Genomic DNA, 22,552 nt, shown 5'->3' with positions numbered 1-22,552 from the left:
AGTGTCCGGGCACCAAACACTAGGGATGCACAGAAAACAAGGCAGCCGTGACCTTTACTTCCATGGTGTTTTTAGTCTTCTGGAAGGAGACAGACAATTAAAAACAGTAATTTCAGATAGTGGTGAGCGCTATGAAGAAAACAGCACACAGGGTAATGGGACAGAAAGTTGATAGGGGGTTTGCAACTTTAGCTAAGGTGGTCAGGGTAGACCTTCCTGGAAAGGTGAACTTTGGGCTCAGATCTGCATTATGAGAAGGAACCAGCCATGCAAATATTTGGGGGAAGTGTTCTCAGCAGAGGCAGGTGCAAAGGCCCTGAGGCAGGACGATCTGGGAAGGCATCTGGGAGGGCTTGCGGGAAGAAAGGATGTGTGAATTGGGTCTGGAGGAATGAGTGGGCTTTCCACAGCCAGAGGGAAGGGAGAAGCATTAGTAAGGTCAGGAGGCCCAGGGAAGTGCATGGTGGGTGGGTCAGCAGCCTTCGCGGTCCAGAGTGGCTGGAAGACAGGGTCAGGGGTGAGGGTGGGGCAGAGGAGGTTGCAGAACATGGCCTGGAAAGGTGGGAGGATCATGCAGAGTTTTGGACCTCATGGTTTTGGCCACTAAGATCTCCTTGTTGATCTTTTTACAGAGAACCTCAGGGTGTCTCTGAGAGCTACACTGGGGAATTATTAAGAGTAGAAGCACATTTTCAAATGGTAAATCAGGTCCTCCCTGCCAGAGTAACAACCGTTTGTGATGAGGAGAGCTTGGATAAAAAGGCATAGTACTTGGGGCTCAGTTTTGTTTTGTTTAAATAAATTTGTTTTGTTTTGTTTTGTTTTTTGGCTGTGCTGGGTCTTCGTTGCTGCGCGCGGGCCTTCTCTAGTTGCGGTGAGTGGGGGCTACTCTTCGTTGCGGTGCGCAGGCTTCTCATTGTCGTGGCTTCTCTTCTTGCGGAGCATGGACTCTAGGCACGTGGGCTTCAGTAGTTGTGGCACGTGGGCTCACTAGTTGTGGCTCGTGGGCTCTAGAGTGCAGGCTCAGTAGTTGTGGCGCACAGGCTTAGTTGCTCCGCGGCATGTGGGATCTTCCCGGGCCAGGGCTCGAACCCGTGTCCCCTGCATTGGCAGGTGGATTCTTAACCACTGCGCCACCAGGGAGGGGCTCAGTTTTGAATTTTTATTTATTTGGAGATACTAAGAGAACAAAGAGAACGGCTTACGATGGGAAAAAGAGAACTAAAGGAACTGTGATACTTTTTGGGAAGAGAAGTGGGAAGAATGACTAAGTAACAGCTCAACTTCTCCACAGAGGGAGCTAGGCAACTGTTTTCCATTTTAACTCAGAAAAGGTCGGGAAATTAGGGCATGATGAACTGAAGATAGTCATAAAAAATGGGATTCAAGGGATATCAGAGTGGCTTAACCCGGAGAACTTGCTGGAAGCACGGTTCTGTTGTACTGGGGAGATGTCTCGACTGTATTCTGTCCAAAGGCAGAGGGTTGGATCCCATAGCACCCCACCCCCGCCCCATCCACCCCAGGGCTGGAAATCCATCTGCCCCTACTGGAGAAGGGTTTCTTCCCCTCCCCCCTTATCTCCTCATCACATAAGCTGTATTATTAACAGTTAACTTTACATGACACCATTTAAGTTACAGGATATCAGGGAAAAGAATGAATATCACCCAAACACTTGGCATCCTGAGGAGGGTTTCTAAGCCTTGAATTCTTGTTTGCAGGAACCTCCCAACCAGGATGAGCGGTGATTTGGTTTAGGGTGAGCCCTCGAATTTCTACAGAAAAAACTGAGAATGAAGGAGAGGAAGAAATTTCTACAGAAAAAACTGAGAGTGAAGGGGCTTGTGTCTCAGAAGAAAAACTTACAGTTACCAAAGGGGAAAGGGGGGTAGGGGGAGGAATAAATTAGGAGGCTGGGATTAACATACATACACTACTATGTATAAAATAGATAACTAACAAGGACCTACTGTATAGCACAGGGAAGTCTACACAATATTCTGTGATAATCTATAAGGGAAAAGAATCTGAAAAAGAACATACATACATATACATATATATATATGCATATATATAAAACTGAATCCTTGTGCCGAACACCAGAAACTTACATGATATTATAAATCAACTACACTTCAATTTAAAAAAAAAAAAAAAGCATGTGTTCACCAAGAGGGAAAGTAGTAGACACCGAAAAAAAAAGTGAGTTTGCTTTGGGTTATTTGCTGGGTTGCTTTAAAGTGCCAGGCTTGGCTTATGTACAGGTTATGTCTTGGCCTCCAGCAAGCCTACTGCAGGGAGATTTCTTGTTGCAACTACCCTCCAAACATAACTAAGTCATAAAACCCAGGACTTTCCTCATGCAAAATGTGCCTTAACAGCCAGCCAGCTTCAAAAATCAGTGTTACTGTCAACTGCTGTGGCCAGCGAGATAAGTGATTCACTCTGGGAAGAGAGCTCCCCCAGAGTGAGTGCTGACGAGTACACACAAAGAGACTCCTGGTTTCCAATTCGGACACGGACACCACCACGCAGGGGCAACATGCAGGGTTGGAATTGTAAAGGAGAGAAACCAAGTAGCGCCAAAATCAAGGAAAGAGAATTATCAGAAAACACAGACTTGGCAAGGCCTTATGAACAAAGATGATCACCTTACAAACTCGTGCGACAACTTGGGTCCTCCCCCGCTCCAACCCTGAATGAAGGTCTCAGCAAGACCTGCTCTGACAGCTCTATTTAAAACCACAAACTTCCCCACTCTCACCCCCTTGCCTCCTTTATTTTTCTCCAAAGCATTTCCTATCATGTAATGTACTATACATTTTACTTATTTATTACTTGCCTCTACCAGAATGTAAGCTACACGAGGGCTGGAAATTATTATTTTTTGTCTGTTTTGTTCCCCGTAGTAACCTAGTGCTTGCCATAGGGTGCATGCAAAGCATTTGCTGAATAAATGAAGGTGTGGATTAAACCACCCCCCCCCACCCCCCAACAGCCTTTCATGGCAAGGACTGTCATCACCATTTTATAGATGAGGAAAGGGAAGCTCGGAGAGAATTCAGTAACATGCTTTAGACCACGGCTTCTTAGATATTAATGTGCAAAGGAATCACTGGGGATCTTGTTAAAACACAGATTCTAATTCACCAAGTCTGGGTGGCACCTGAGATTCTACCTTTCTACATTTGTCACTTCCAGATGATACTACGGCTGCTGGACAGCTACAAGTTCAGACAAAACGGTGTTATGAGGCCTTGCAGTGGCTGTACAGTTTAGTGGTCAAGAGCAGACATCAACCTAGCTATTTACTGACCCTGTGACCTTGGCCATCCCTTTGTCTTTGCCTCTGTTTCCTCATCAAACTATCATGAAAATTAAAAGAATTTGTCCAGGTAAAGTATTTAGTACAGTTCCTCAACTATAGTAAGTTCTTAATAAAAATTTATTATCATTATTATTGTTGTTATTAATATTACTACTACTTTTTTTAGCCTAAACCTAACAGCTCCTTCTCAGAATACTAATGGAGTATTATTATTTTCTACTTCACCAACATAGGAAAAGCCTACATTTAAGCTGAGAACGATGACCACTCACATCTACTATCAAAAAGTTAGAAACTTCTACTATATATACTATGTGAGAATTCTGAGGCAGGATCTGAAAAGTGGAATTGTTGGTATTCGTATTTTAAATTCTGATAGTTACTGTCAAATTGCCCTTCACACCAACAGTATTTGGGAGTGCCCATTTGCCCTCATCTTAACCAACAATGGATATTAACAGTCTTTTAGATTTTTGCCAGTTTAATGGGGGGAAAGACCTCATTTTCATTTGAGTTTGCATTGCTCTGATTACTGGTAAGGCTAATGTTTATTTGCCATTAAATTTTTTTATATGTTTGTCATTAAAATTTCTTCCTTTGTGAATTTCCCGTTCCTATCCCTTCACCCATTTTTATAATTTTTGGCATTTTCCTTATTGATTTGTAGAAGTTATTTATATATTATTTGTCTGTGAACTATGTTGCCAGTATATTCTCCCAAATATCTTTTAGTTTTGTTTATGATGTATTTTGATCACACAAGATTTTGGTATTTGTATAGATTTAAATTTGTCAGCCTTCTCTTATGGGTTCTAGAATTTATGACTTGCTTATGAAGAAGAGCTTTCCCATCTAAAGATTATGAAAATATTCAGCACTTTCTACTAATACTTCTTCTTCTTCTTTACATATAACTTTTTCATCCATCTATTTTTTTTCTAAGTGAGGTACAGGTTTTCCGTAATTTCTTCCCAAATGGATAGACAATTTTCTTCATTTATTGTGAAGGAGTTTACATACCTCGATTGTTTGGGGTGATTATTTCATCAGATATTTCTTCTGCTCCCTCCTCTCTATCCTCTCCTCTGGAACTCTAAATATGTGTATTTTGTTATGCTTTATGGTGTCCCCACATCTCTGAGGCTTTACTTCTTTTTCTTTACAGTTGACCCTTCTTATCCACAGGCTCTGCATCTGTGGATCCAATCAACCACAGATTGAAAATATTTGGGAAAAAAAATTCCAGAAAGTTCCAAAAAGCAAAGCTTGAATTTGTTGCCTTCCAGCAACTATTTATGTAGCATTTACATTGTATTTACAACTATTTATTACATAGCATTTACTATGTATTAGTTATTATAAATAACCTAGAGATTATTTAAAGAATATGGTAGGAAGTTTGTAGGTTATATGCAAATACTATGCCATTTTATATAAGGGACTTGAGCATCCATGGAGTTTGGTATCCATAGGGCAGTCCTGGAATCAATCCTCCACAAATACTGAGGGATGGCTGTATTCTCTTTTCTTTCAGTTCTTTTTTGGTTTTGCTTGTTTGTTTACTGACTTGCCAGGACTATTCTGTGGAGCCTGTTTCTGATGAAGTGTGTAGCCTTTGATGTCTCTGCTCAGTAATTTTTTCTACACTTGTTTTTATTTTTAAACCTGGTTTCCTAGAGGTTGTCCTGGATCAGTATAGCTTAATTATCAGTCAATGTTTGGTCAGAGGTTGCACAGAAATACCTTGATCCAGTAAGGCTTCCACCCTTAGCTGATGGACCTGTGTGTGGCTTGGGGAATGCATTCAAAGGTCAGGCAGTTTATAAGTGTGCCCAAGCTTTTACTTGCGGCATTCACAAAGCCTCATATTGAGTCAATTGATTCTCTTGGATTTTCTAGGGAGACAATAACATTGTTTGCAATAGGGATACTTTGGTTTCTTTCTTGACAATAAAGGTTATTCATTTCTTTTTGTTCCTATGACGTCCAACACTGCTAAACTGGAGAGACAAAAGCAGGAACTCATGCCTCCACTCCGCAGGTGGGACAGCTCCTAATATTCCAGCATCAGGTGGGAGTTTTCTATAGGTTCTGATAGGGGACCTTTGTCAAGCCGAGGAAGTTCCCTTCCATACCTTCCTTACTAGAAGTTAAAAAAAAAAAAAAAAAAAGTGGATGTTAAATTTAATTTTTGACTTTTTAGAAGCCCTCATCAAGACAATCATCCGGTTATATCATCTTTCATCCCTTTACTATTAATAGAGTGAATAATGTTAATCAATTTCTTTATGGAGAATCAACCTAGCATTCCTGGATTACATCCTTCTTTACTCAGGATAGATTCTTCTTCTAAAAGGAATCGATTTGCAAACATTTAGAATTTTTGTATCTGTTTTCAAAGTGAGTTTGGCCTGCAGTTTCCTTTTTTGTGTTAGTGCCCATTCTCCATTTCTAGTTTTGGAATCACGGTTATGTTAGTATCCTAGAATGAGCTGTTCATCTTTTTCTACTCTCTCGAACAGCTTATATAACACAGAAATTATCTGTTCCTTGAAAGCTTGGTAGAGCTTACCTAAATAGCTATCTGGGTCTGGTGCTTTTTTAAGGCACAAGTCTTTGACTACACTTCACTTTTCTTTAATTATATAAGTTTCAGGTGTACAGCATTATAATTTGATGTCTGTATACTACTCATATTTTTTCCTGAGGTAATTGGTCTAGCTGGATTTTTTACCTCATAACACTTCTTTTAGGCTTTTTATATTTGTGGGCATTATATTGTGAAAATAATATCTTATAATTTAAAAATCTTCTCCATGTGAGTGTAGTTCTCTGATCATTTCTAGGGTTGTTTTTTGGCATTACCACTCTTTTTCATTTCCTGATCAAATTTGCTATAGGTTCATCTATTTTACTGGACAAAAAAAAGCCCCCGTTTTTAGTTTTATTGATGTAGAATACTTTTGATTTTTTTCCATTTCACGACTTTTGCTTTATCTTCAATGATATCTTCACTTTACTTTCTTACAGTTGAATTTATTTTATTGTCCTTTTACTAGCTCTTGTTGTCATTTTAGGTCACTTATTTTCAGTCTTTCCTGTTTTCTGTATATGAGTAGTGACATTTTCTTCTGTGTGGGTTTTGTCTACAACCATTAGTTTTGATATGAACAAGCTTTCACTGTCTTTCATTTCTAATTTGTTTATTCCTTCCTCTTTGATTTCTTTTTTATCTAAAAAGTAAATTAAGATGGTGTTTAAAAATTCCCAAATAGTTCTGTTTTTGGTTGGTTGTTTGGCTAAATTTTTGTTGTCAACTTCCAAGTTTATTGCACTGTGGTCTGAGAATGTGGCTTGTATTACTTTGACTTTTGAAATTCTATTGGGATTTGCTTTTGTGGTGCAATACATGGGTAATTTGTGAATGTTCACATATGTTTGAAAAGAATGTGCATTCCCTTATTTACATACTGGGAACTCTACTAATTGCTCCATATACATTAACTTCTTCCATTCTCACCATGTGAAGTAGATAGTCCATTTCACAGAGGAGGAAAATAAGCTTGGAGAATTTAGGTGACTTCCTCAAGGTTACCAAAAGCTGGTAAGCAGGCAAGTACTAATGAAACCCAGACATTCTGACTCATTCTGTCTTGGTCTTTCTCTCTCTAAGAGATCACAATTGTTAGTTGCATTATTCAAATACTCATGATTTTTGAGGACAGTGTATTAAATTTTCCTGTAGTAACTGTGAATGTGTAAATTTCTCCTTGTTTTTCTGTCAGGTATTACTTTATATGTTTTTTATAGCTATGTGATTGGTTACACAAAAATTCATTTATATTACAAATTATCATTGGATTGTATCTTTAATCATTCTGAAATACATTTTTTTGGCCCTGTTTAACAATTTTTTTGCTTCAATTCTATTTTGTTATTAATATTCTTATGCCTGTTTTCTTTTTGTTAGCATTTGCCTTATCTTTTTGTGAATGCCTTACATTATAGGTCATTTTTAAAGGTGTGTCTCTTACAAGTAACTTATGCCTGGGTCAAAAAAAAAACCCATCTGAAAGTCTGTCTTTCACTAAGGCATTTAATTCATTTTCAATTATTCTGATTATTGATATATTTGGATTTATTCTTGCCATCTCATATATATATACATGTAAAAAATTTTTTTCTCCTTCACCTGCTTCTTCATGAGTTCTTTCTTTTTAAGTGCTTCTTATTCTTTAGTGGTTTGGATGTCCTACATTGCTTTTATTCTTCTAAGTTGCCATTAAAATTTTTGCATGTTTAAAGTTTATTTTTATCAAAGCCTTGAGTTAATTGGTACACAAACTTTTCCCCCAAACAAGACAAGAATCTTGGCTTGCTTTCACTTCCATCTTGCCAGCCTCCTAACTCTTATATTGAGAGCATTTGGATCCTCATTCCAGATTGTTAACAGTTTAACTGGCTTTTTTGGGGTCCTTTTGTACTACATTCTTGAGAAATCCCTCAAGTTTCCAGTCCACTACTTTATTCTTTTATATCCATTCTACTACACAGCTCATATACTAAGGTTTTTATTTGAATGATCAAAATTTTAAATTTACAAAACTCTTGTTTATTCTATTTCATGGGAATACTGTCTTTTTGCATCTCTCTGAAGACATCAGTCTTGTTCATTCTAAAATCTTCTTCTGTTTGCCTCGTTAATATAACCTCTGGTGTTAGTTATTCTTTTGATAGCAGTTGGTGCCTCGCTGTCCTGGGGTAGATGCTCCTCATTAAGTGGGTGATTCTTGGTGGTCTGCTCATCTTCTGTCTGTTCTGTTGACTGAGTCTGCCTCTGGTGACTGGGGAGTGGGCAGTGCGCCCAGGATGGGTGTGCACAGTAGTACAGGGGGAAGTACCTGTGCTTTGAAGTCAGACAGATCTGACTACAAACCCAGCTCTATTACTTACCAGCTGTGTGATGTTGGGCAAGTCTTTGAGTCCTGGTTCCTTAACTTGGGATAATGACCTTACCTTACGGAGCTGCTGTGTGGATTAAATTTAACAGCACATAAAAAAAGCCACTAAAGCCTCAGGACAGCAGTAAGTGGTATTCATTTTTTGTCAGTTATTCAGGAGAATTTTTTTCACTCTTTAGCCTTTGATCAAATGTGATCGATTTGATGGTCCCAACACCACTTTCATTAAGCAGATCTGTCTTCCCCAGATCATCCTTGGGGGAAAACAATTCAGTCTTCCATTTCTAAGTTTAAGCTACTGTGTGGTCACTGATATATCAGGTGCATCTTTTCTTCATAGGGATATGGAGATCCTCATCACAAATTAATTAAGGTTCCAGTATCAACTGACGCATTTTGGCAGAAATTAGATCATGGGCAGCCTTGTCTGGTACACATGCACTGGCGGAGGGGAGGGGGGAGGTTATAATTTACTAAGATATAAGTCTTGCCCCCAACTTGGATATTCTAATGAATACAGGTATTGATATTATATTGATATCAATATCCTAATGGTACCCTATGGCAAAGTTATTGATGTGTCTCCTTGGAATATTATCCCTCATTCCCACCCAATTTTACTTCCTGGAAATCATGTCAGTTCTTTAGAATCACTGCCCAATAGTAGGGACAGAACAAACCAGAGAGGTAAACCTTTTCAGATAGTTTTGCAGAAGGAAGAAAGAAGGGTATGGTATTTATTTCATGTTTCTTCTAGATTACTCTTAGAGTTTTTTAAAAGACCCAGGACTTTCACCTGGAATAAAGTTCCAGCCCTTCGCTCTCTGTAAGTCATTTATAACTTTTTTCTTCCTGCATATTATTAGAAGTCAAACCCCTAAGCCTCCTTCTCCAGTGTTAGAAAGTTGCTCACAGACAGGTTTTCAGTGTCAACACCTAAAGCTTGAGTCCTGAGACGACCTCCCATCCTTTCCCCTGAACCTTCATCCCCTGTGAGTAAACTTAAGTTTGGAGCAGGATCCCACCCAAGTTCAAAAGGTCTTGTCTTCATGAGCCATAAAGCTTGTGACATATGTGCTACCTTGGCCCTCTCTTAGGCCTGTGCTCAGGGGCTCTGCTAAAAGGCCCATCTCTGCAGCAGGCCCACAACAAAGTGAGGTCGTTACATTTTCCAGGCAGGTTCCTATCAAGCTGTGTGAGAGAAGCTGTATCCTCAATCCAAACAGGAACCTTCTCTCAGGAGCAAGTGCCTATGGCTTGTCTCACACGGGTAGTCAGGCCCACAGAAGCCACTCTCCCCTGCAGCAGCCTGATCATTTGCCAGCAACGTCCACGACATGTGCTTAGCCTCGGGGAGCAGGGCGCCTGGCCTTCCCCAATCCTAAGTCAAGAGAAATGAAGGTGCGGGTCCATGAGCAAACACAGATGATGCACCCCAGAATGAATGATGCACCCCAGAACCTCACCAACTGTCACGGGAAATGATAGTGGTTTAGCACTCCCTGTCACACTGCCAAGAAATCCATCTGCTGTACACCCTGCAGAAGGCGTAGAGAACAGTCACCTTTGCCTGTATGTATAGGAGGTGGGCAGAGAGAATGGAGAACCAGGTAGGGCCTCCACTGTACTCCTACACACGCTGACCACTCCCTCTGTCTGGAATGTTCTCATCACGTGTTCTCCTGGTGAACGTCTACACATCCGCTAAGCCCTGACTCCAAAAGCCTGCTTCGTGAAGCATTTGCTGTCCCCTCCCCAGGGTGGGGTCCATACCTCTGTACATCCCTGGGTCTGGGCGTGCCTCCATGACTGCATTTGGTACATGGCACTGCAGTTACATTTCACAGATCTGCCTCCTGCTAGACTGAATTTCTGCCAGTGTTACGTGATTTATTCCTCTTAGTAGAGCCTGGAACATCATTGGTGCTTTCTTTGCCAGTGTTTGCAGAATAAATCAAGGATGATCTAGCACTTGTGATTTTTATCACTTCAACTATCAACATGCACTGTACCTCTGGGGGAAATGTCTACTCTGCTATAACTTTTAGTTATTCATCTTTATTTTATTTATTTATTTATTTTTCGGCCGCACCGCGCGGCATGTGGGATCTTAGTTCCCCAACCAGGGATCGAACCCGGGCCCCCTGCAGTGGAAGTGCGGAGTCTTAACCACTGGACCGCCAGGGAAGTCCCTGTGATGATTCTTATTTTAGATGGGCCGGAGAAGTCTGTCATTCTTCCCCTCTCTCACTCTCTCTGTTATTTTCATGGTCCTTCCACTAGGCCTCCTGATGGTCTCTAGGGTCGTGGTGGCCTGCCCATGCTTTGGCTGTGCTGTGGGGAGTCGAGCGTCCCCACAGGACTCGGCACAACCCCAGTGGGTGGCACGCAATGGAAACTGCAGGTCGTTCCTCAGGCCACCACCAAGGCTGTTTCTAAATAAAACACAAGCAGGGTGGTGGGGCTTGGAACACTTGCTCTGAGGGAAGGAGATCAGGAACCTCAGCTGGGTGGACACAGAAAGGAGTCCCACTGCACTAGGCTTCCTATACTAATCTCTCCCACGTGAGCAAAGGCACTCTTCACTCACAGGCAGCTTGACCTCAAAAAACACTTCAGGAGAACAAAAGACTCTCTGGTGAAACGTAGAGGCAGGTCTGTCCTGTCCAGGGACCCTGGCTGCAGCCCCAGACACTTCTGAATGAATTCTGAACCAACAGTTAGAAAACTGTGTTGCAGAGTCGGGGCCTTAGGTGGGGTGATAGCTCAGACCCGTGGGGTCAGCCAGCATGCCCACCCTCAGCAATCTATACAGATGATGGATACCACGGGCACTGTTGAAGGGAGAGAAACAATCTGAGGGTCCCGTGGTGTGTGGGGAGGGATGACAGATATGTCCTCTCTCAATGCCTGCTCTCTGCTCCTGGGCTTCAGCTGGCTGAGGAGGTAGCTGGCTCCTGGCTGCCCAGGGGCCTGTCCAAGACTTGGGGATGGTGGTGGCTGAGGGTGGGGTACGGGGGGATGCCACCAGGCCTTAGGGGCCTCTCCTAGTGTAATACAGGGAAGGAGTACTGGTTTCTCCTAATAGGAGTGAGTCTGACTTGCACCAAACCACCCAAATGCCCAGAACAAGAGCCCCACTCTATTCAAAGTCCCGAAAGGCCAGAGTGGAGGACGTCGCGAGCTGTATGACCTGCCCCAGTAGGCATTCTCGGGCGCTGCTGAGCAAGGGAGGGGCCGAGGCTGGGAACCTGGCTGAGCTGCAGGACGCCCTTGCTCTCAGCCCTGTGGGCTTTAGGGTAGAGGTTGTGCTGCCCACCAGCCTCTGAAACAGTACCTGGGACTCTTGCCTCATCACTGCATCCATCATGCACTGGCTTTTACGTTTCTAGTCTCATCATCACTCTGGTCTCCGGTGACGACTGTCCATGAGAACACAGTGCTTCACTACTTGCTTAGTGAGAATTTGCCAGTGAGCTTGATTTTCCATACCACACAAACGCCAAGGGCCTCTGAATACGGGCTGGTGTATCCAAGCAAAGGCTTGGCCGTCCTTGAGAATTCTGTTACATACTTTTGAAAATTCTCAGTACCGTTTTGAAAATCCAAAGGGTCTGCTTCTGAGAACTCAGAGAACGGAATGCAGGCAGCTCACAGCACTTGGGTTTTCAAGAGTCCACTCAGCTGGATGATCAGTCAGGCAGTTCTGCAAATCGTCAGAAAAACCACTTCTCATGCCTTCCCGCCAAGCCAGCTATTTATAAACACGTCCCAAAGTCCTTTTGAGTGGCTCCTGCTCGGTCTGATGATCAGTAAAGAGAAAAGGGGGTGGACTTGGTGCTGAGATACTTTCAGAATCCGAGTGACTTACATTTCCTGTTTTGCTCAATAAATAATTTTGTCCATGGGGGAGCATTTTTCTCTACAACATTAGAGATGTTTATGTGAACAGCTCATAGAACATGCTCTGTGAGGAGAGCATCCCTAGCTGTGGGGACAAGGTGGAGTGGCTGGTGAGATGAACATTATGTAAGGGGGCAGATGGGAGCACGTGGGTGGCAGGAACCTCACGTTAAGCTCAAACCGTGGTAGCTGTAGGTGCAGAACACCGGGGGCTTTTCTACCGCTGTTTCAGCAGAGCGCCCAGGCACGGGCACTTTGTGGAGCAGGAATGGAATACCGTGAGCGGTGGGGATGGCCAAGCAGGCAAGCCAGGAGGGGCACGTGTTCTGCGTTCAACATTTCCCGTGGTCCAGGGTTTCAGCCCACGTGACCCAAGAAGACAGCAATGCGGGAAACCATCATTGCCATCACATGATGCTTTCGGAGCCTCCTGTGCGCTCAGATGTGTCACATGCCATGGGTCTTGCTGCCCTGATTTTCAAGCTATCCATGGAGAGACTGTCCCTTTGTCTGGCTAGCTGTCCCTCATGTGCCCGTGCAAGAGGAACAATTCAGTGGTGCCCTCAACGTGGACCACACTCTCTCTCCTTATGTAGTGACTCTCTCAACCATCACACACCCTCCCTCCCAGGAAGGGTCACCCTCACGCCCAGCCACTCCAGACTCTCAGGCACACTGAGGCGATTTTTATCAGCATGAAACTTTTCCTGAATTCATGTAGAAAGAGTAAACGACTCTTTCTTTTGTTTTATACTGTGGGTTTTTTCTTTCAGTCCAATATCAAATATTGATTGAGCATATAATATATGCCAAGCATTGCATATAGGAGGCCCTGGAAATACAGCAATGAGCAGACAGAAATCCCCGTCCTTATATTGTATGGGGCCAGGAGGAGGCAGAAAATCTGGTCAAATAGGGAAATACATGGTATGTCAGCTGGTGATGAGGGTGATGGTGAAATACAAGCAGGAAAAGGGGGTGAGGGGTGCTGGGACAAAGGCTGGTCAGGGAGGGCCTCTTTGAGGAGGTGATATCTGAGTAAGCACCGGGAGGATGTGAGGGCGGAGGTCACGTGGCTCTCTGGGGGAGGGCGTGCTGGGTAGAGGGAAGATCCAGTGCAAAATTCAGGAGGTGGGAGAGTATCTGCCATGCTCTAGGGCCAGCAAGGAGGCAGGATGACTGCAGTAGAGAGAGTGGCGAAGAGGAGGAGGAGGAGGAGAGGTCAGAGGGGGCAGGAGACAGACTGTGAGGTTGGCTGAGGTGCTGGAAGGATCTGCGGGGTAAGTGAGCCACTGGAGGGTTTTGAGCAGAGGATGACATGACCTGACTTAGATTTTGGAAGGCTGGCTCTGCCGCTGGGGCAAGAACAGATGGCAGGGGTGCCAAGGCAGGAGCAGGGACCCGAGTGAGGGGGCCACTGCAATAACCCAGATGACAGATGACAGTGCCTTGGGCCAGGGTGCTGGCAGTAGAAGGGTCAAAAGCGGTAACATTCTGATTTGTTGAGAAGGCAGAGACATCAGATTTTCTGACAGATCAGATGTGAATTGTGGGGAAAAGGCATCAAGGGTGACTCAAGCAATTGGAAGGACTGAGTAGCTGTTTGCTGAGATGCAGAAGGTCGTGGGGGGAAGCAGGTTTGGAGGGGTACTGTTGAGAGTTCAGCTGTGCAGAAGACTGAGATTCCTGTTAGGCATCCAGGTAGAGATGGCCTGAAGGTAGTTAACTGTCAAAGTCTGGGATTCATGGGAGAGATCTGGGCTGGAGAGAGAAACATCTGGTGTCATCAGCACAGACTGAATATAAAGCCATGAGTCTGGGGGAGATCTCTAAGATTAAGGGTGGTAAAAAAGAGACCCTGGGCCCTGTAGAAGTTGGGGAGATGAGGAGAAAACCAGTGAGAAAGGAGAAGCCAAGGGAATGTGATGTCCTAGAAGCCAAGGAGGTGGGCGGAACGATCATATCCTAGTTGAGAGAAAATCATCTACAGCTGACTTAGGATCAAGTTGAATGGCATATTCTGCACATGAACTTGAGTTTCAACCTACACTTCTGTCTTATAAACAAATCCTTCACCCTCCAGGCATCAGTGGTCCTATGAGAATCTTTATGAGTGCTGGGGATCTTCCCCTTAGAAAAACACATTCAGATACGCACAAGACTACAGACAGTCGCTGGCGGTTCCCAGAGCCAGTAAAGTCCATCCCAGAAGTCAGGTTCATAACTGACGCTTGCCCATCCCCAAAGAGGTCTTCTCATGGCATGAACCAAGCTGTCTCAATGTAGAAATTCAGGTGTTGCAGGTCTCCTGGCTTCTCCAGGTATGTTTCCAAAGGTAGAATGAGTTAACCTTTCTGGGCTCTTGGGTGGAATACAAAATGTGAATGGGCTGGCTTGAGCCTGAAAGCAAGTGTGAAAACAAATGAGAACTCACCACCATCTCCTGCACATGAAACATCTCAGCTCCTCCAGGTGACAGGCGACTGGGGAAAGAGATGCTGACAGATGACCCAGGAAGGGTGCTTGGCCCAGTGTTATAGACCTGTGGGTGTGAGACACACACGGCAAGTTTTAATAGAAATAGAGATCTTCATTTCACGTCCTGCAATATATACTCTAAAATCCTTTGAAATGATACACAGAGATACTAGGGTTTAGGATACAGAAGGTCATGACTTGAAGTGAAGTGAAATATCAAATGATGAGAGATTTCAATGAAATAGAAATTTTTCGAATATGCATTTAACATCCCCAAACCTTCAAATTACCTTCTTACCCTTTAGCATTTTCTTGTATTCTTCCAGCTAAAAATTATATTTCTTTTTACACACCTGGAAATTTACTCATAGACTATTACACTTGGTGGGGATTCAGAAATAATCTAGACCAGTATTTCTCAAACTTTAACACATATCAGAATAACCAGATGGGCTTGTCAAAACATAGATTGGGGCAAGGTCATGTCCAGAGTTTCTGCAGTTGTAGGTCTGGTTGGGAGGGGGTGGGTGGAGGCTAAAGGATTTGCATTTCTAATGAGTTCCCAGGAGATGCTGATGTTGCTGGCCCAGGAAACATACTTCAAGAACCACTTATCTGGTCCAACGCCTTTCCTTTTACAGTTTGAGGTAACTGAGACCCTCAAAGAAAAAGTGGGTTGTCCCCAAACCAAATGACCTAACTTACAGAAAGGGCTGTTTTTACTATACTATCTAGCTGGTTTGGTTTCTCCATAACTTACAGCTTATCACTTGCTAATACTGTTTGATGACACCTGTGCACCTCTTTTCTGTCCCAGCATTTGGTCCTGTAAACTTTACCCCTCTCATTCCCACCACAGTCCTCCCTATTTTCTGTTTCCAGCAGCCCATTATCTCCTGAGAAATGAGAGAAAAGATGGCGGCCACAAAAAGACCGATACAGGAAAGGAGATGGAGCAAAGGCTGAACATGAAACTGAAGGAAGAAATGGAAGATGAAGGAGAGTAAAAGAGATGGGTAGATGTGTAGAGATAGAAAGTAGATTAGTGGTTGCCTAGGGCTGGGGGGAAGGGGGAATGAGGAGTGTGGCAGGTAGAAGAATGGTTTCCCAAAGATGTCCATGTCCTAATCCGTGGAAACTGAGTATATCACATGGCAAGGGGGATTTCAGGTTGCTAGTCAGCTGACTTTAAAATCGAGAGATGATCTTGGATTATCCAGGTGGGTGCAATGTAATGGCAAGGGTCCTTATATAGGGAAGTGGGAGACAGAGTCAGAATCAGGGAGATGTATTGTGAAAGAGATCCAACTGGCTATTGTTGGCTTTGAAGATGAAGGGGGCCATGAGCCAAAGAATGCGGCAGCCTCTAGAAGCTGGAAAAGGTAAGAAAACAGATTCTTCCCTAGAACCTCCAGAAAGGAACGCAGCCCTGCTGACACCTTGCTTTTAGCCCAATGAAACCCTTTCAGGCTTCTGTCCTCCAGAACTGTAAGATAATAAATTTGGTATAAAGTTCACAGTAATTTGTTATAGCAGCAACAGGAGACTAATATACGGAATGACTGCTAATGGGTATGGAGTTTCTTTTTGGGTGATGAAAATGTTCTAAAATTAGATTATGGTGACAGTTGCACAATTCTGTATAAACAGAATTGTGGAAAAAGTCATTGCCTTGAACACTTTAAACAGGTAAACTCTAAGGTATGTGTCTCAAAGATGTTGTTATTTTTTAAAATTAATTTTTATTGGAGTATGGTTGCTTTACAATGTTGTGCTAGCCTCCACTGCACAACAAAATGAATCAGCCATACACATACAGATGACCCCTCCCTTTTGGACTTCCCTCCCATTTAGGTTACCACAGTGCATTAGGTAGAGTTCCCTGTGCTACACAGTAGGTTCCCATCAGTTGTCTATTTTATACATAGTATCAATAATGTATATGAGATATTATTTTTTAAAAAAAAAGATGGGTAGGAGCAAGAGAGAGGAAGAAATGAAACACTGCTTGGTGGCCTGGGGACTAGACAGAGAATTCAGGGATTCAGGGCATCTGTGAAGCTGAGGTCAGAAGGGCAGAGCCAGGAGACGGGCTGGACAAGTCACCGGGTCTTCACACTTGACAGAACGTGTAAGGATCAAGCTCCAGCAAGCTCTTCCCTAGAAAAGCATGTTTTCGTTTTTTGCAATAGTGAGTTCTGCTTCAGAGAACAGACACAAAAAATGGTTGAGTGGATGAGCAGTTGTTGGCAACTCTTGATTCAGAAAGAGCACAATTCACCCATAACAACAACCCTAAGGCACAAGAAAAGGAAGGAATATCCAACCACGATGGAAATAGCTAATTTGAAGTGAAACGTGAGAGCACAGAATTGAAGAGAAACCTATTGACCTGTCTGGGAAATCCCAAATAAAGCACAAGTGGGGGGAAGAAAAGAAGATTATGATTTTGTTTTGCATGATTTCATCCATCAAAACCAGACGGATGGGAGAGCTTACATTACCTTATTTATTTATTTTTAACAAATGTCTTAATGTCTGACTCTCTGCAAATGTTCTTGTGTAACATCTGTATTATTTTTCATCATTTTTCAGGTGAGGGAAATGACTGATGAGGCAAAAAAAAAAAAACCAGCCAACTATCAATGGTCAACAAATTATTACGTCTCTGTTAAGAAAACTCTGATGAAACTTTGAAACCAGGTCCAAGACTAATATCTCTGCCTTTCTTCCATCAGCATTTGCAGTGGAGTCTTTAAACAATGACGCAGCTTGTTGAATATTAGCTTTGAAAAGACACAGAAAAAATATCTTTATATGGAAAGACTTGTGCTTTTCTTCAGGAAGGATGTTGCCAGAATAAGGAAACATAGAATTTTATCCATATCCCTGACCCCATTCTCCCCCACTATCTCTACCTTTTTCTGGGGGTCACTATCACCATCAACCTGGTCAGTGGCTTTCCTGCAGGATGGTCAGAATAATGACAGTTATACCAGAAAATTAGTCGTCAGAGAATTCTCAAGGAAACCGTCAGCTTTGCTAACACAAGAGGATTTCCTTCCAATCAATGACACACACTATCTATCTTTCAGACCCAGCCAACTTTCTTAATCCTGAACGGAATGCTATGTACTTCCTCAGGCAACTGATAATCACGAGGAGAATCTAAGGGTCATGCCAATCACTCATTTCTGGCGCCCCTATTCCCCAGCCTGTATCTACGTCAGGATACAAGAAGACAGCTCTTTGCCTGAATACGAAACTTTAAGCTCCCTGCAAAAATGCATTCAGAGAAACATGATGTAACCACATGCCCTCAGATTTCTTTCTTTCTTTTTTTAAAGAGGGGGAAAAGAACATTTTGTATATCTTTTGAATATGTTTTTGTATAGTTGTTATTCTTTTTTGTCTTCTCCTTTCAACATCTATACCCTCTTTTAAAAAAAATTTTTTATTTTACTGAAGTATAGTTACTTTACAGTGTTGTGTTAATTTCTGCATATACCCTTTTCATTACATGATGTGTGTCATTTGAACCCTTCTCAATAATGTTTTTGACGGTATATTTTATTGTAAGACACCTCCAAAAGTTTAGTTTAAGTAACTAAACTTACTTAATTTGTAAGTAATTAAAATTAAAATGATTTAAGTAAAATGAAATAACTCCATCTGGCCTTTATCTGTTTTCTATCCAATTACAAAAAAGCAATGGAGAAAAAGAAACTAATTCTGAGAAGCAATTCAGAACCACTGAGGCCCTATTCCCAGCAATCACTCTAAGCTCTCAAAAGCAAGGCTAACCTCATCTTTCCCTTTTTCCCTGTAAATCAAACATAGAGTGTGACAGCTGGGGCTTAGCTGGCCGGCAGGCGCCTCCTCTCTGAGCTGGGATGTGTGCTATCCATCATGGCTTCAGAGGCCTCTTGCCTGGGAGAATGCTTTGGAGAAAGGAAGACCATTGTTTGTGAGAGACCACAAATATTTTACCGCCTCCCTCTCTGGACCCTCACCCCATCTTTATTTGTCATCCCCTTGGTCCACCTAGGAGTGGCCACCGGGGAAAAAAAAAATAATTATTTGGCCATAGCAGCAGATGCCAGACCGGGAAACTATCTTCTCCGTGGGGAAGGATGGAGGAGAGGCAGGGGAGGGCTTCGGGAGCTAGAGCTGGAGAGATGTGGGATGTGGATTACGGTACACTGTCTCCATCACTTCATCCCCAGATCCTGGCAGGTGCTGAGCTACACAGGGGTGTCCAGGCAATGCCCGCCCAGTCCTGACCCCAGCCTGGCTGATCCCAGCTCTGTGCCCTGCAGCATGTCCTCTACCCCCTGGGCCTACATTTCCCGCATTTGTCAATTGAGGAGAATGCCTGGATGATGCTCTGTCCCTCTGACTTTATGTTCAAAGACCCTTCTGTTGAACAGCACTGGCCTGAAGGGTCTGTACTTAGAGCAGGGCTCAGCAAATGATGGCCTGTACACCAGATCTGGCCCGCCACCTGCTTTTGTACAGCCTGCGAGCTAATATGGTTTTATATTTTTAAATGGTTGGGAAAAAAAATCAAAAGAAGATGAACATGTCATGATATGTGAAAATGATATGAAATTCAAATGTCAGTGTCCACAGCCACAGTTTCATTTGTGCATGGCCTATGGTTGCTTCCATGCTACAGAAGCAGAGTTGCAGAGTTGCTGCAGAGACTGGATGGCCTGCGAAGCCTAAATACTTATCTTTTGGCCCTTTGCAAAAGAAGTGTGCCCACCCCTGGCTTCCAGAAGGATGCTGTCCTTCACGGTGTCCACAGTCCACAGCGAGTGGACCTGCTGGACACAGTGCTTATGTGATGGAAGAGCCAGCCCTGTTCTTTGGGAGAGCAGCATGTTTCCCCTGGGGGAGTTCCCATCGCTCACACTGCTTTGCTCTTGTAAAACCCCACTTCTGAAAGGCTGTCCCTCTGTGGGAGGAGTGGGCTCCTGGCTGAGTCAGTGTGGAGAAGTCCAGGATTAAGGGGACATGGCAAATCCTTGAGGCTGCCCTGTCCACAATGTGAAGAATGATGGAGAACTGAAAGGGGTCCTTTGGGGCCATTTGGGCAGGGATGCTGGCCTGGCCTCAGCATTCAGAGCATTCATGCAGCTCTCCCTCCAAATACTGAAGAGCAGAGGGGTCTACACAGCAGAGTACCACACAGCAAAGGGATTAATTCTGTGTGTAGTTATGGAAAACACAAACACACACACACACACACACACACACACACACACACACACTGCTCCAGCCAACCAGGCTGGGAAGAGTTTCTCTTGGAAGGAGCCTGGCCCTTTCGTTGTCTTTCATAGAAGGCACATCCCTTGGGCCCTTCCATTGGTCCCCAGTGACAGAGAAGGTCTCCAGGGGTGGATACCTGAAGGGTGACGTTGAGAGGCTGGAAATGACACTCCAGGTCTTCCAGCTGAATGAAGTTGGATGCGTCCACAGACTCGCCGTACACAAAGGAGGTTGGAGACATGATTCTGAAAGAGGAAAGTATGAAATCTGTCATCCCAACCCAGGGTCACTGTTATCCTGAGAACCCAAACATCTGTCCCTATTTAATCTAGAACCTGGCTCCCCCCAGTGTCCTCCACCAAACACTTCCCTTCTGGAACTGTTCCTTCCCTCTCCTGTAAATGGACACAGCCAGACCTACGCTTTCTAAACAGACATTTCCAGTAATGTCTTGTCATCTTAGGTGAAATCAATAAGCTACGTATACAAACATGTACCAGGATTACATTTCTAAAATGAGGAGGAAGACGATGGTAGCTTTGATTTCTGTTTTTTTTTTTAAAACTGGATTATAAAATTACACATTCTATTTTGTCATTTGAAAAACACTTTGTGGATTGAAAAAGATTATGACAATTTAAATGAATTATATATTTGGCATCCTAAGCCCCACTCTGTGACAAATTCATTTAAAAAAAATAAAGATTTTCCGACTACCAAAATTACTAGGAATTAGGTATTAAAAGTTGAGTCCTCTCAGTGATAGCCTTTTTCTTCAGATTTCAAACAGTGGCTACGTAAGATGTGACTAAGAATTCCGGTTCATTCTGTAGTGATGCTTTCAACGTTGCCCGCAAAAACAAACCCCAAGATGAGACAAAGCCAGACTTACTTAAATTCCCAGACAAATAATGGACTCTAGAGGAGATTCTAGAAGCTGCTCACTTGCCTAAACACAATAATGTAAGACTTTTGGTACCAAGTCTGAATGGATAGCAATTCACCTATTTTCAACTTAACGTATATTAGTTTGGAAATGCAGTGAGTTCCCAGTACCACCCAATGGCAAGAGCTGGTTCATTTAAATGAGCCCTGTTTTATGTTCCTGGAAGTATCAGCGGTTCACTTGTTTGTTTAACTGATGGCTTCATCGGCGGTGGGGGGGAGAGGGGGCTGGCGGGGGTGGGGGGTGCTGTTAACACCTCACAACGAGGTCTCTGAGGGCCGGACAACGGGATCAAGTGAGCCTGTGTTTTCTCTTTCATCCCCCAAGGACGGGCTTGGTCCTGGGGATATTCTGACTGTGTCTCTGAGGAGACAAGTAAATAAACTACAGGGTTAAAAATAGAGCCATGAACAGAGGCAAATCTGTGTTAATTTGCAAATATATTCCACCAGTGCCTCATTTCTAAAGAACGTGCTGAAAAACGCCAAGAGGCAGGAACGCCCACCGGAGACTCATTCCTGACACCCAGCAGAGTGGGGGAGTTTTGCAGGGATGGTTCCTTCTGCAACGCATTAACTTTTCTACTTCCAGCCAAGGCCGGGACCCAGAAGCACTTGAAAACTGAAAAATGAGAAACTTTGAACCTCCAGAAAGTTCAGCTTGCCTGTGGGGCAAGGGTTCAACAGGTCCTCATTTGATCTAAACTAATTGTGCAAATCCTTTTTCCACTATCAAAGAAGTATGTGCTCTGTTTCTGAAGCCGGAAACAGGAACTGACTTCTCATTTTTCCAGGCCTGGGTTTTGGCTGAAAACCACCCAGGGTTGTTTTGGGTGCCTGCCTGCAGCCCTGCTTTCCAACGATGCCAGCAGCATTGAGTGGCCAAGGACTGCAGCCAGGCAGATGGTGTGCCTGCTGTGATCGGCCCTGCCTGCTGGCTCTGCAGAAGGGTCGGAAACACGCAAAGTCAGCGGTGACTCGAGGCTAATCAGAAAGCAGCCCAGGCTTCCTGGGAGCCAGCCAGGGCACTGGGACGCATCTGGCCGTAACCTCTGGCCCAGGAGCCTTTGGCTAAGATTTTAATCTCAGGAATCAAGCTGCCTCCTATCCTATGACACTCTGGAGGGGTGGGCACTGGGAAGAGATGCATGTAAAGATGTACAGAATATTCAAAGAAATTATGGGGCTTATATTTGTCATCACACTTCCTGTGTTACCTACCAGGTGGGTGGGTAGCTGGGAAAGAGGAGAAAATCGGGGAGGAGGACACGAGTCACTGCAGCTAAAGCTTCATCCTGCATTTCAAAGCTGGGCAGAAGCGGAAGTGGCAGGGCTGCTGGCTCCTGGCTACACAAGCAAACATAAGAGAAGCACAGGGTTCCGCTCCAGGCAGACCTGTGTCCCGGCTACTCACCCAGTGATGGATGTGTCCACCTCGTGCATCAGCGGCACCGTCAGCGTGAGGGTGTTGTCGTGCAGGGACTCAGAGCGCTCCATGTTGCCGCTGTGCAGGGAGAGAGGAGGGGACACTGGTCAGCACAGCCCGCCCACAGCGGGCGTCTCCCCTCCCTGCAACAGGTCTCCGTTCTGCACCTTTTTACCCTCAGCTCTGTTTTTCGTCCCTGTATGGCATCCCAGTGCCCTATGGTCTCAGTTGTAT

The 22,552-nt window shown here is 43.8% G+C and overlaps 1 protein-coding gene across 1 annotated transcript in view; it reads right to left on the bottom strand.

Annotated features, from left to right (window-relative positions):
* Positions 1-22,552, bottom strand: part of ITGA9 (integrin subunit alpha 9) — a 345,733-nt gene that overhangs the window by 44,575 nt on the left and 278,606 nt on the right. The window contains exons 21-23 of the mRNA XM_061196493.1: positions 22,307-22,396; positions 20,084-20,192; positions 14,630-14,737 (exon numbers count right to left, since the gene is read on the bottom strand). Coding sequence (XP_061052476.1) covers positions 14,630-14,737; positions 20,084-20,192; positions 22,307-22,396 — 307 coding nt within the window. The remainder of the gene's footprint in view (positions 1-14,629; positions 14,738-20,083; positions 20,193-22,306; positions 22,397-22,552) is intronic.

The sequence above is a fragment of the Eubalaena glacialis genome, chromosome 7 (assembly GCF_028564815.1).
Source record: "Eubalaena glacialis isolate mEubGla1 chromosome 7, mEubGla1.1.hap2.+ XY, whole genome shotgun sequence".
In the NCBI taxonomy this organism is placed as follows: domain Eukaryota; kingdom Metazoa; phylum Chordata; class Mammalia; order Artiodactyla; family Balaenidae; genus Eubalaena; species Eubalaena glacialis.
This window is presented reverse-complemented; position numbering and strand designations above follow the sequence as displayed.